The 13857-nt window shown below is 42.6% G+C and overlaps 1 protein-coding gene across 2 annotated transcripts in view; it reads left to right on the forward strand.

Moving 5' to 3' along the window:
* The first annotated feature begins 415 nt into the window (after positions 1–415).
* The window catches only part of Cenpe (centromere protein E), a 62438-nt gene continuing 48996 nt past the window's right edge, over positions 416–13857 (forward strand). For both annotated transcript variants that reach the window (XM_021158316.1, XM_029475594.1), the window contains exons 1-11: positions 416–566; positions 2923–3014; positions 4166–4255; positions 4381–4499; positions 5120–5239; positions 5915–5996; positions 6155–6222; positions 6305–6370; positions 10248–10299; positions 12143–12230; positions 13076–13205. In XM_021158316.1, the coding sequence (XP_021013975.1) occupies positions 511–566; positions 2923–3014; positions 4166–4255; positions 4381–4499; positions 5120–5239; positions 5915–5996; positions 6155–6222; positions 6305–6370; positions 10248–10299; positions 12143–12230; positions 13076–13205 (963 nt within the window). In that variant the 5' untranslated portion in view covers positions 416–510. The remainder of the gene's footprint in view (positions 567–2922; positions 3015–4165; positions 4256–4380; positions 4500–5119; positions 5240–5914; positions 5997–6154; positions 6223–6304; positions 6371–10247; positions 10300–12142; positions 12231–13075; positions 13206–13857) is intronic.

Consider the following 13857-nt stretch of genomic DNA (forward strand, 5'->3'; position numbering starts at 1 on the left):
TGAAAGTTAAAGAAAGGAAACGACAACGCCTCAAAGTAGTTCCAAAAGAAAAGAAAATCTTCCTTTCCTGGCTGGGCAGTGAATTCCCATTGGAGGCTTTAAAACAAAAGCTTTTTTTTGTTTTTTTGGTTTTCTTTTTTTTTTTTTTTTTTTTTTTTTTTTGGTTTGGTCTGGTCTGGTCTGGGGTTCTTGTTTGTTTGCTTTTTAAGATTATAATTCTTTTGTTCTGCAGGTGTGACTCTAACACAAAACCTCTCTCCAGCTGAGTTCTGAGGCTCCCAGTTCCGGGATCTCTGAGTCTCCCCCGCTCTCCCCATCCATGGACTCGCCCCGCCTTCCCCCCCGCAACCCCCTCTCGCCGCAGCACTTGGACTGCCCCGTGACGTCATGACGCTGCGCCGCCCAATCCGCTGCGACCTTGAAGACATTTTAAACTTAAAGGCGGGGCGGCCCGGGAGCTCGGTCGGCGCCGTTGCTCTACCCCTTTTCCCTTAGTCTGCAGCGGACAGGATGGCCGAGGAGGCTTCAGTGGCTGTCTGTGTTCGTGTGCGACCCCTCAACAGCAGGTAGGCGGCCTGGGGACCTGCGTCCCTGCCCCAGGTCACACCGACACCCAGGAGCAGGACTCCCTGTTTCCCCGAAAACAGGGTCCGACTGCAGCTCTGCTCAGGCGACACTGCTGTCCTCGCCTGATGGACAGAGACAGTGAATGTTCACTAGTGGAAAAGGGTCGGGAATGCCAGAAAGAAAAGACAAGAGGGGGTTGATGAAGTCTACTGGGTTTGCTGGCTTCTGGCCTTCAGCTAGAGATGCTATAGCTTAAGACGTTCATGAAATTGGTATTAAACGGGTGGTCGATAGGCGAGATTCTCAGAATTGGTTATTTCTTGCATTTAAGTTCCTTCCCTAAATTTGGGAAAAGCTGGCTCCTAGTTAGCATTAGCTGTCGACTTGACAGCCAGCTATATCTAAGGGAGTCTCAACTGGAAGACTACCTAGATGAAGTTGGCCAGTGGGCATGTCCTTGTGGTGGAATCTTGGTTCCTGGTTGATATGGGCAGTGCTTAGGCCACTCTGGGTGGTTCCATTCTTACTCATGGGATTCAAGGCTGTCTAAGAAAGCTACGTAGGCAAAAACCAGAGAGAGCGAGACCATAAACAGTGTGCTTCATGAATTCTGCCTCCACTCCTGCTTGAGACCCTACCCTGACTTTCCCTGGGGCTGGAAGTATAGGCTGATATAAACCTTCCCAGCTCCAAGTTGCTTTTGATATAAACCTTTTCCACTCCAATTTGCTTTTGGTCATGATATTTTATCACAGCAGCACAAAGCAAACTAAAACAATATATCTACAGACATAAGCCGTTAACGATACACAGAAAAAAACAGTGTGGAGACTGTTGAAAGAGCCACTGGGCCTTCAGAGACATGGCATACCTGGTGTCAGGAAAACGCCAACACTACAGAATAGGTGGTTCGTTGATGGGTAGATCACAGAGATTCGACTTCCAGATTGCTTGACTGATGTGGTGTTTGGTACATGTAGGAATTTAGAGGAAGATGGCACTGAAGAGATTAGTGGTGTCTGTCATGGTGGCACAGGCCTTTAACCCCAGCACTCAGAAGGCAGAGGGAGGTGTATCTTAGTTGTAGACCAGCCTGGGCTACCTAGTGAGTTCCAGGCTAACAAGGTGAGACAATGTCTCAAAATAAAGAACAGAAAGAGATTAGTGACATAGTTCAGGTGATTTAGGGCATGTTAAGTATTCCAGAAGGTTCCAGAAGTGTTTTGTTTTTTTTTTTTTAAGATTTCAGAGAGGAAGTAGAGCCCATGCAGCCAAAGATAGTTATGAATATATAGTTAAACATAAAATTATATTACTTAAAACTTCATTTTGCAAGAGGTTTGGGTTTTTTTAATTTTATTTTTTGTTTATTTGGTTTGGGGGGGGTGGTTGGTTTTGGTTGGATGGTGGAGGTGTTTTGAGATGGGGTTTCACTGTGTAGCCCTGGCTATCCAGGAACTCAGTTCCATAGACCAGGCTATCCTCCAATTCATAGAGATCCACCTGCCTCTGCCTCTGCCTCCCTAGTGCTTGAATGAAAGGTGTGTGCCACCACTACCTAGATTTTTGAAAGTCTGTATTGCAAGGTTCTCCAGTAATACAAGATCTTTCCCCTGCTCAGTAGCTCTCAGTTTCCCAGTCTCTGTGCCACACTCAGAGCACTGCCAGCCCTCTCTGCATGTGGACTGTCTGGTGACATCATCACTCTGCACCTCTGCAAGGCTCAGTCAGCTGTGAAGTTGACATTTCAAATAAGGGGGAAGGCACTGGGCTTGGTAGGCACCTTGGGTCTTCTGCATTTTCCTGGGCAGGTGGGATGTCAGAGGAGGTGGTGGCCACTAAACTGCACCCTACTCTCTCAGAGCTGGCAGTTTGCAGAACAAAAGAATTATAATCTTTAAGAAATAAATCAAACCAGACCAAACCAAACAACAACAAAAAAAGCTTTTGTTTTGTTTTAAAGCCTCCAGTGGGAACTCACTTTCCTGCCAGGAAAGGAAGATTTTTGTTTTCTTTTCAAACTGACTTGAGGTGTTTTCCATTTCCATCCTTTGTAGATGACAAAATTATGTCTTATGTGAAAAGTCAGACACCCCTAGAAAAAGGTCCTAATACATAATGAGAGTCGCACCCTGAACTGTTCTTCCAGTGCTGGGTGCTTAGAGTGGAGGGCTTCAGTAGGGAACTGGCGAGAAGCAGACCTTGAACCCCATTTAGGAGAGTTGAGTCCCAACCTTTCCAAAGTAGACACTGTATGTTACTGCTATTCTTTAGAACATGAAATGTTGTAAATTACCCCTACTGTTATATGACCACCAGAATCACTTACTAAAATGTAGCATTCCATTCTTCCAGAGAAGAAGAACTTGGAGAAGCCACCCACATTTACTGGAAAACAGATAAAAACACTATTTATCAGAGCGATGGGGGTAAATCTTTCCAATTTGGTAAGTTTATGATGGCATCCGTTGCTTCCTAGCCTGGTGGTGGTGACCTCTAATCCCTGCACTCTATAATCTGAACATAAGGGGTCAGGAGTTCAAGGCCAACCTGAACTGCAAAGGTGTTCTAAATTGAGCTATTTTCCCAGACCCTAGGTTGTCATCTTATTAAAACTAGGAAGACAACATTTTGAGCACAGAAGTATAGAAAATAAAATGCTTCCTAGTAAACAACTGTTTTAATATACTAATATATTTTTTAAAGGTAAAACAGTATGTTTAAGAGATTATAAAAGCAAGATTAAAAGTTTCCCAAGCATTTGGACTCTATACTATATAGGTTTTGGTGGCCCTATCTGTATATAGAAGATTTGAACTCATCAATTGCCTGAGATTGATGGTATTACAGTACAAACATCTACCAACTCTGCTTAATCTGAAATCCTAACTGCTCAGCCTCTACGTGGCGCTTGGTTTTCCCGTTTTACCTGAGGACAAGTGTGTGGTTCTGATAGAAGCAGAACGATTGCTGGGTTTCTTTGCCATCACATTTTCCTATTTTAAAGATCACCATAGAAAGTGTCCCATTTTTTTAGTTTACTAACAAAAGCAAAGACTGGCAAACTTAGCAATGCAGATGCCTAAGTATCACAGGTAGGTGACTATTTCCTGTGTAACTTTTTTTTTTTTTTTTGGATTAGGTGTCTTTCTGATTCAGTTTAAGCTAGGCTCTTAAAACACAAGATACATTATAAAACAAAATTTCTCAGAAATTAATAACAGCTCACATTTCCTATGTATTAATATGCTGGCAGTAATTCTATAGAGATGATAATGTACCTGAGTTACACATTAGAGGCAGGGGCCCAACATTTCTCAGTCTAATCAGGATTGGTACTAACATGGTCTAGAACCCATCTCAGCCACTATGCCCTGCTGACCCTGAAAATACATAGGGTTGTTGAGACAGGGTTTTCTATGTGAAGACCATTGCATTTTCCCTGTGAGAAGGGTGTTTTCTGAAAAGACGGAAAGTAAGGAAATGCTGTCCTAAATAGTTTACCATTCTAGGTTCTGACAGTTTATTTCTTTGGGTAATTACTAATTCTTTGAAAATGCAATTGGTGTGTTGGATTGAATTTCCGTGTTCTCTTTAGATCGTGTCTTTGACAGTAATGAAACCACTAAGAATGTGTATGAAGAGATCGCGGTGCCGATCATCAGCTCCGCCATACAAGGCTACAATGGTTTGTATTCACTTCAAGTCGCAGCACCCATTCCTTAGTGGTGATAGCTTGACTCACTGTAAGTGTGTTTTGAATCTTCTCAACTTTATCTCTAATGTATCTATGTCTTTTGCTTATTTTTACAGGTACTATATTTGCCTATGGACAAACTGCATCAGGAAAAACACACACGATGATGGGTTCTGAAGATTGTTTGGGAGTTATACCCAGGGCAATTCATGACATTTTCCAAAGGATTAAGAAGGTAGTAACCTCAGGCTTCCTAGCACACAGAGTCAAGTGGTGTCAGCTGAGTAGCAGCTGCTGTTCTCTTTGTGTAACAACAAAAGAGAGGAGGAGATTCATGCTCGGCTCCTGATTTCCATAGGAGAAGGAGAAAAGCAGAGCACTGACTCACACACTTTATAGAACTTGAGCCCGAAACAGTCTTTCCAACAAAAAGTAAACTAAGTTAAGCCTTAGGGAATCCTATCAGAAGGGCTATTAGTTCCACACTAGCCTTGTCAAGTTACTAGTAATTCTTAGGAAGTAGATATGAGCTACAGAGGATGAAAGCTGTGGGCCACAACCTATGTCTGTTGGGTGAGCTTGCTTTTAGATGAGCATTTTCACTAAGGTAAAAGCACCTAGCTTCAGAGCTTTGTAGCCTAGGCAGTGGGCCTGGGCGCCTTCTTCTTCCTCGCTGTAGTGTCTTTTTCATTATCCTGAAATACTGCTTTTTTGCCTGCTGTCAGAATAGCACCGTGGGTCCTGTTGGCTTTACAGCTAACTTTTTCCTGGGCTCTTTACTCTCGATGTGAATGGACTGCACTGCTTTATAAATGGGGTACTTTCTGATGTTTGACACATGCTGTTTTCTCCTAGTTTCCTGAAAGAGAATTTCTCCTACGAGTTTCATACATGGAGATCTACAATGAAACCATTACAGATTTACTCTGTAATGCTCAAAAAATGAAACCTTTGATAATTCGGGAAGACACCAACGTGAGTAAAAGATCTGGATGACTGCATTGGGTCAGCCCAAGAATGGGTCTATCAGCAGTCACGTGGGGCCAGAGATGGCATTCGGGGGCCCACAAGCAGGGAGAGCAGTCACTGATTGCTTTCCTGTGTGTCTAGCTCCAGCGGACCAAATTTATATTCAGTATCCACACAGATGGCCCAAATTAACTAAATGAGTCAGTCACCTTACTAAGTCATGTTGGAACAGTGATGGGGTTGATAGTGATGTGGGGGCAGATAAAGCAAGGGGGAGGAAGAGTGTCCAGTGATATGACAGGGTCGTGTAGCAAATGGATGGATTTATTAAAACCTTGGTGAATTAAGGTGACTAAGGGTATAAAGTGTGTTTGATACAGAAAGTATAAACTAAAAAGATTCTGATCCAAATGCCTGTTCTAAGTGTATGAAAGTTCACAGATTTGGGGCCTGATTAATTTTGGTGTGTAATGTTTATATTTATTTGCAAGGGTTTTTAAATGATGAAGTGTATAAAGAGAAAATAATGTTGTGTCCAATGTACACAGGAAGTGGTGAATAAGCTGCTGTTTCTACAGAGTAATGGTTCCAGTTTCTCACTTTGCCAGATTCTACAGTGGATTGTGAACTTTGGAAGTAAACTTTCTTTCTCTAATCTTTTTATGATTATACTGTTTTCAGAGGACTGTATATGTTTCTGATCTCACAGAAGAAGTGGTTTATACAGCAGAAATGGCTTTGAAATGGCTCGCAACAGGAGAAAGTAAGACTGCTGAATTTTTAAAGTCATACCAAAACTATAAAGTCACATTTTTATTGAACTAAAATAAGATAGTCTTCAAGTTAGACTTGAGCTAAAGTAAACCTCATGGTTTGTCTTGGATTTTAAATGAATGCAATTGATATAACTCGTTTTTACAGAAAACAGACATTATGGAATAACCAAAATGAATCAAAGAAGCAGTCGTTCTCATACGATTTTTAGGATGGTAGGTAATTCTGTTTCTCCCTGTATTTGGTCGTTCCAAAGAAGAATTTGCCCATTTTTGACAAATTGGCTTTTCTGTCTAGATTCTGGAAAGTAGAGAAAAGGCTGAGCCTTCTAACTGCGATGGCTCCGTCAAAGTGTCTCATCTGGTGAGTGTTTGTTTAGAAATCATAACTTTCTGTGTGGGCCCAAAAAGATGGGTTGTCTATTAAATGATTGCTTTACTAAGAACAGTTCACTAAGTAGGAAGAGAGGGAGGGTCAGTAGTTGGCAGCGAGTGGTCATAGGCCAGCCTCAGGCTAAGGGTTAGAGCGACTTTATTTCTGAACGTGATAGCTACAGGATTTCACTAAGTCTCCTTCCAGCCACCCACAAAGTCAGAGCTTTGTTTCTCTTTCCTGAGAGCTGAATTTTAGAATTTGGATGTTTCTTAAATCCTAGTCAGAGTAATATAGAATTGTCTGATAAAATAACAAAAAAACTAGGTGGAAAAATATTATTTGTTTGCAACAGGGAGAAAGCATGTTGATAAATGATGGGGACTTTGTTTTACTATCTAATGGTCAGCCTTGGGACCTTCTACATGCTAGGCAATGTTCTACCACTGAATGCCACCCCCAACTTCCAGCCCATGAGCAGTATTTTAGACCATGAATCTCTTAAACAGAAAAGATATAATGTTCGTTGTTTAAAAACACATTGCACAGCCTCTGCTTATTACACAGTCACTGAATATGAGCAATATGCAAACATTGCTTTTTGCCTGCCGCATGAGTAAACCTCCATTAACCTCCTTCTTTATCAGGGATCACCATGTAGCCCAGGAGTGCTTTAAAGTCATAATTTGTCTGCCTCAGCCTCCCAAGTGTTGAGATTGTAGGTACTGCCAAGCTCTGAGAAAGCAGGTGCTAACATGGAGTCCTAACTTCACTTTACTAACAGAACCTCTACCTAGCCCGTGTCTTTTCCAAGTCTGACTTGTGATATCAACATTTCTTAGTTGAAATAACTCTTTTTTTTTTATGAATATTTTTTTTTAATTATCTTTAATCTTTTCTTACAGTCTAGTCATTATCCCCCTCCTGGTCTGACCTGACAGTTTCTCATCCCATTTCCCTGCCCCTCCCATCTCCAAGGATGTACCCACCCCACCTACCCCGCCAGGCCTTCCCACTCCCTGGGGCCTCAAGTCTCTCAAGGGTCAGGTGCATCTTCTCTGAGTCCTCTGCTGTTTATGTGTCAGGGCCTCGTATCATCTGGTGTATGCTTGGTGTATGCTGCCTAGTTGGTGGCTCAGGGTCTGAGAGATCCTGGGGGTCTAGGTCAGTTGAGACTGCTGGTCTTCCTATAGGGTTGTCCTCCTAATACTCTTAGCCTGCTTACTTTGTTTGTTCCTGGCTGACTTGCCATGTGCGTGTGTCTTAGGATCCAGCCTGTCTGTCTGCCTCCTGTGAAACTCGGTAGGAAAGAAGTGTTTCTTTTTGGAGCTATCTTCTGGCTCTGTGGATAGCTGCTTTCTGATTGTCTCATGGCCTGGGGGAATGTCCCTCTACAGCTTCAACAGCTCTGCATTGTGTATATTGTCTGTATTGTCTTCTCTTACCCAGCTGTCGAAATTGAGAGAGTTCTGTAGCTTTCCAGGTTCGTCTGTATTGATGAACAGCAAAGCTTTACTTTAGTAAAGGTTTCTGAGTTCTAATCCATGTCTCCCTCAAGATTTCTATGTTAGTGTACACTACCTGTATCTGAAATCTCAGTGTATCCAAAACCAGTCCTTCCTTCCACAGTTTACTGTGCTTCTTAGAGTTGTTTTTTTTTTTTTCCAGAAAAAAAAAAAAACCAACTTTCTACACAAAGGCAGGAAACCTAAGTCTTGGCGAACTCTTTCTGAAGTTGTCCCATTTCCTAGTTGATTCCATCTTGGTATAGTTCTGTATACATTGTACTCTAAATTACTATGTCTCTTGAGTCACTACAGTGGTCTAGCATGTGGCCTACATGGCTCCAGTCTTCCTTTCTTCAGTGCATCATACAGATTTGTAAGAATACTAAATACTGGGCTGCAGAGATGGCTCAGCAGTTAAGAGCACTGAGTGGTCTTCCAGAGGTCCTGAGTTCAATTCCCAGCAACCACATGGTGACTCAGGACCACCTGTAATGGGATCTGATGCCCTCTTCTGAGGTATCTGAAGACAGCTACAGTGTATTCATATACATACATACATACATACAATCTTTAAAAAAAAAAAAAGAGTACTAAATACTATTGTGTTGGGTCATTTCATTGGGCAAGCGCTGGCCACTCCCAGCTGATGTCCCTTAACTTCCTTCCAAAGCCCTACCATCTCCAGTCTCAAAATGCCTGGAGACAAACACTCATTTTCACTCTACTCGTCGCTACACTGCCTCCGTGTGCACTGAGCTGTGTGCTCTCCGTAAATACTCTGTCTGTAGTAGGCACTGTGAAAGGGACATTAGAAAGAGTATTGGGCTTAGACCATAGAACAAGAGTATACGCCGTAACTCCCTGTAAACCCATGAAAATCTCCACCGAGAAAGGAAGCCTCTCTTCTGTTTTAGGGCATTTAGGAAAATGTCTATAGCATGAGCGTGGTGCTGGACTCACACAGAAGATGCCTCTCCTCTGCTACTGCGTCTCGGGTCATTGTACTTGTGCTGTGCTGACCTAGGCTGCGCCCTTCATTTCTGCATCCCTACACCTGCATTCTGCCTGGGCATCAGCACAGCTCTTGACTCCTCGGCCACTCTGCACTCAGGCCACACATGTGCCTGTAGGAAGTTGAATCACTCTCTATTACTCTCGTGCATAAATCTCTCTAGTAGCTTCCCTTTCATTTAGGAACTGGCATGTTCTCAGTCTTGCTTACAAGACACTGTACACCCTGGCCCCTGCCTACAGCCATCCATTCACCACTGGTGCCGCAGTGTCCTTTCTTGGTTTTGGTGGATGTTTGCTTTGGCTTACTAGGACAGGGTGGCCTAGAACTCTGCATAGTCTGGGCTAGCCTGGAACTCACTCGGGAAGCAAGGCTGGCTCGCAACTCATAGCACCCCTCCCTTTACTTCCCAGGCTCTGGGATTACAGATGAGCAGCTAGATCCTTTCTGGGTTGGTAGCAAATACCCTACGGGGGTCTGCGCTGGGAACCAGCATGCTGACCTTTCTGTATATACAGTGCTGTTGCTGTTGCAGTCTTCATCTGACTCCCTCTTTGTCGTTCACATGGCCTAGTCTCATGCCTTCCCTGTCCCCTATTCCAGAAAACATATTGTGTCCCTCTTTGCCCTTTGCCAGCTGCCTCTTTGAATATTCTCATCTATTTATATATCCCTTCCCTCTTCTCAAATATCTTCTCTGTAGAATGTAAGGTCTGTGAGAGCAGAGCATTTGCATGGCTCTCTGCTGTTGTTCCCACACCTCATACACTGCCCAGAGTGTAACAGATAACCTGTTTTTCAGTGTCACTTATAAAATTAAATAGAGACCAATGCTTTAACCATGCTAGAGTGCAGTATGGTACACACATAACCCAGCAAAGTGAGTACTATAAGAAGCCTGACCTCCGACCAGCTTGCACATGCAGTTAAGGACTTAGTCATCTTAGGTGTGCGAGAAGATGGGTTAAGATGGCAAGGCTCCATTGAGAAGAGTGTTTAGTGTCCCCCTTGGTTCTTGAATACTGAATAAGGATGGACTAAAACAGTAGAAGTAAAAGGAACAACAAAAACTACAGCAGAGGCCAGGTTGCAAAGATCCCGTTCTCCTTGGTAAAGATTTGGATGATAGGACATCCCTCCATCACACAGCGTGTTTATAAAGAAAGAAGGAGCAAGGTGTGGAGGCCAGTGTGGCTCAGTGAAAAAAGGAGAGGCATAAACAGAGTAGGCTGGGAATGAGGATTCAGAGGGACATTCCAGTATAGCATGTCTTTAAAGTATTCCTTTACTGCATTAGAATTTATTCTTTGTAGTTACACCTCCTAAGCTATTTTCATCTGTCCTACAGAATTTGGTTGATCTTGCAGGCAGTGAAAGAGCTGCTCAAACAGGAGCTGAAGGTAATAACTTAATATCTGACTACTTCTGCTAAAAGTTCTGATAATGTAATGATTGCCGTATGAAAGTCTTTATTATAAAAATCAAACTTCATTACTTTGACCTACAGCACCAACTTAGTTGATAGTGCTTTGTAGCTGGGAAGCCCAAGGATGTACTGTGAGAACCATCTAAGCTTACTTAGTTAGAAAATTAGGAAAGGGTGTGGGAGGCAGCCTTCTAGGACTAACAGACTGAGTCTGCACTTTGCTATTTACCTTGACACCATACTTCAGAGGGCTTCCCTTCCCAAGAAGACGAAGAACAATAATGAACGCCATTCCCAGAAGACTCGAGTTAGTGTCTGAACTGCCAAGCTCCCAGCTGTGTCCACAGGAAGAGCTGCAACATGAGGCCAGATGTAACTAGATGGGTTCTAAATTTTCATGATATGGTTAACCATTTGGTTCATCCCATTCTCCTTGTATGAGGGATAAAACCTAAGGAAGTCCAAATAAAAGGTCGTAAGGTTCAAATGAACTGCTAATGATAACTCTCATAAGCAAGAACCAGATTGAATATTTTAGTGGAAAAAAGACTAGACCGTTTTAATGCGTTACCTAGGAAAATACTCAAAGGGTGTATAAAACTAATGTAAAGTTTTTGAAATTCAGAGGTGTAAAGACTTAATGAAAAAGCACACCTGTAAAAATGGCATTTATATGTGTTCTAGATTTAAAATCTTTCTAATTAAATCAAATGTACGTTTTTGTGTTTAAACTCGATACATTGATTTGAAATGTGTGTGGGAAGCAGGCAAGACTATCTGAGGATAGTGATGGAGCTTCGGCCCCCCCAGTCTAGTAGAGTGGAGCTCCAGTCACTAGACTTGTGTCATACTGAGTGGGTGGTCAGCCCAGGTCCACACCTGTAACCCCAGCACTCAGGAAGCTAAGCAGGGAGGGCTGCAGTTGGAGGAGATACTGTCTCAAGGAAAGGGAGGAAAATGAGTGTTTCAGATTAAAGTTCAGTCCACAGTGGGCAAGGCTGACTGTCTACTACACAAGTCTAGAAGTGGAAAAGAATGGCTGGCAAACAGTAAGTCCTGATGGAAAGGAGTAACTGGGCCTCTATACTGCACAGCTTAGCTTACACCACACAGGTAACTAATGTGGCAGAAATAACATTGGCCTCTAGTTATTTGTCACAGTGGTTTTGTAGAAGCTGTGCATTGTAAACCTGTGTCTTTCAGTGGGCCCATGAAACTGGGTCAACACGCCTGGAGTTAGATGATGTAAAATGAAGAAGGCCAGCCTTTACTGATAGGGAATTTTACATTTTCAAGGGAAAAGGCAAAGTACAAAGAAACATAAATAGACCATATAGGAAGGGGAAGGAAGATGAGTTTATATGGGTGTGACTGAGTCTGAAAGACAAAGCAAGGGAGTGCTAGGCTTCTAGTGGGGAGAACTGTCTGAACTGGGGAAGTGGGCGTGTGCCTTTTCCAGGTTTGCATTTTCCTTTAACTGTTAAAAAGTCCTGGCATTCGGTTGGAAGTCTGTGATTACCTTTATTTAAAGGTTTATAAAAAGTAGATTTGAACTGAGCAGTTAGAAGAGGACCTTGGGAAACAGGCCGGTTTTCCTCCTCTTAGTCACTTGTTTGATGTTGATTTCTCTCAGCTGATGACATTTCTGCTTGACTGGATATGTAAGCAGCCTAGGGAGAGAGGATTGCTTAGGTTAAACGTGAGTTCAGGCGGAGCCCGCAGCGTAGGCTTCAGCATCCATGGTAGCATCTGAGTCCTCACAGCTCCCAATCCAGCTTTGTCTAGTACGGAGGTTAATTTTTGCATGTTTGATTCAGGTGTGCGATTGAAGGAGGGCTGTTTTATAAATCGGAACTTGTTTATTTTGGGACAAGTGATTAAGAAACTCAGTGATGGACAGGTCGGGTAAGTTTCATTATATACTTCTTAAAGGTTTTCTATTAGATTGAAAATATTTTAGTCATAATCAAGTGTGTTGATTTCTTCTACACTTTCAAAAGGTTTTGGATTTCTGTAAGCTAAATTTTTTAAGCATGTGTGTTCCTTTGAAATGTGGTAACTGTGCATATTTACAGAATGCAGTGACATTTTAGTGCACATGTGCTGTGCAAGGTCATTGCTGGGATAGTTTCAGTTGTACAGCTTCACATGTCTGCATGTTCCTAAGAATGTGGGAACCCTGGCTGATTTGGCCTGCTGCCCTAGCCATCTTTCCCAAGGCCCTTCCACGGGTGATGTAGTGCACACTGCATGAGTAAAGAGTCCAGGCAACAAAGACCTCTGCCCACACCTCAGGCTCACCACGGTCTGCATCCCTGTCCCACTCTGAACTGTCTGCCTAGAGAGCCCTTGGCCTACAGTTATGTTTTATTTTTTAATTTTGCACACACAGTTGGTCATCAGAGGACAGCTGTTGGGAATCACTTCTCTCCTGTCACCTTGTAGGCCCCAAGGGTCTGACTCAAGGCTTCAGACCTTAGCATGGGTGCCTCTAGCCACCGAGCCATCTCACCAGTCTAAAGAGCCCTTTTCTTCTTTTGTCTTTTATTAGAATATGTTATACACAGTTTATGAGCATAGTTTCTTCTGCATATAAATCTAACTTGAGTTTATTTCCTACCTTAAGTATTTTAGTTAGCAGTGTGATCTGCCCTATACAACCTGTAAAAATAATTTAATTTATAAAATTATGACTGAATGTTCTCCATACATTCTCAACCTTTTTCTTCCCACACTTGTTTCTTACTAAGGGGTTTCATAAATTACCGAGATAGCAAATTGACACGAATTCTTCAGAATTCCTTGGGAGGAAATGCCAAGACGCGCATCATCTGCACGATCACCCCAGCATCACTGGATGAAACCCTGACCACGCTCCAGGTGAGCTCTCATATCAGTGCTGTGGGGATGGGCAGCCTTACGGAGAAAAGGTCATCCCTCGCACTGGCAGGTCATTTTCTACCATTGATGTAACATCTGTAATAAAGTTAATGTACAGCCTAATAAATAGCATTCTTAATTTAATTTTCCAAGGCTTCAGTAATTTGTATCCCATCTCTAGTTTGGGGCACAGCCAATACTTTGAACTGAACTGCTTGATATTTTCTTTAAATAACTCATGTCTTTTCTGTTGATACATGGTAATGAGAAGCTTTTTATCAGATTTATAAACAACAACAACAAAAAGTGTTACCTGCCACAAATAAGAATCTAAAAATATATAATGTGTGTGTAACCAAACATTTAGTGAATTTCTACTAACTGAAGGCTGCATATGAACTGAAGGCGTGAATTTTCTATTTTAAAAAGAAAATAGCAAACAAGTTACTCTACCAGCTTTCTTGGTGAGGGAGTCAGTGTCCACTCTAAGATTGGCTCCTGCCCTCACTGAGCTGTTGCAGGGTTGGGGAAATGTTTGGTAGAATGCTACATAGCATGCACAGACCCCGAGTTTCCCCACTGTGGGAAAACTTTTTTAATGCTTTAAAGCTGGGCTGGGTGGCGCATGCCCCAAATCCCAGTATTTAAGACG

The sequence above is a fragment of the Mus caroli genome, chromosome 3 (genome assembly GCF_900094665.2).
Source record: "Mus caroli chromosome 3, CAROLI_EIJ_v1.1, whole genome shotgun sequence".
NCBI classification, from domain to species: Eukaryota; Metazoa; Chordata; class Mammalia; order Rodentia; family Muridae; genus Mus; species Mus caroli.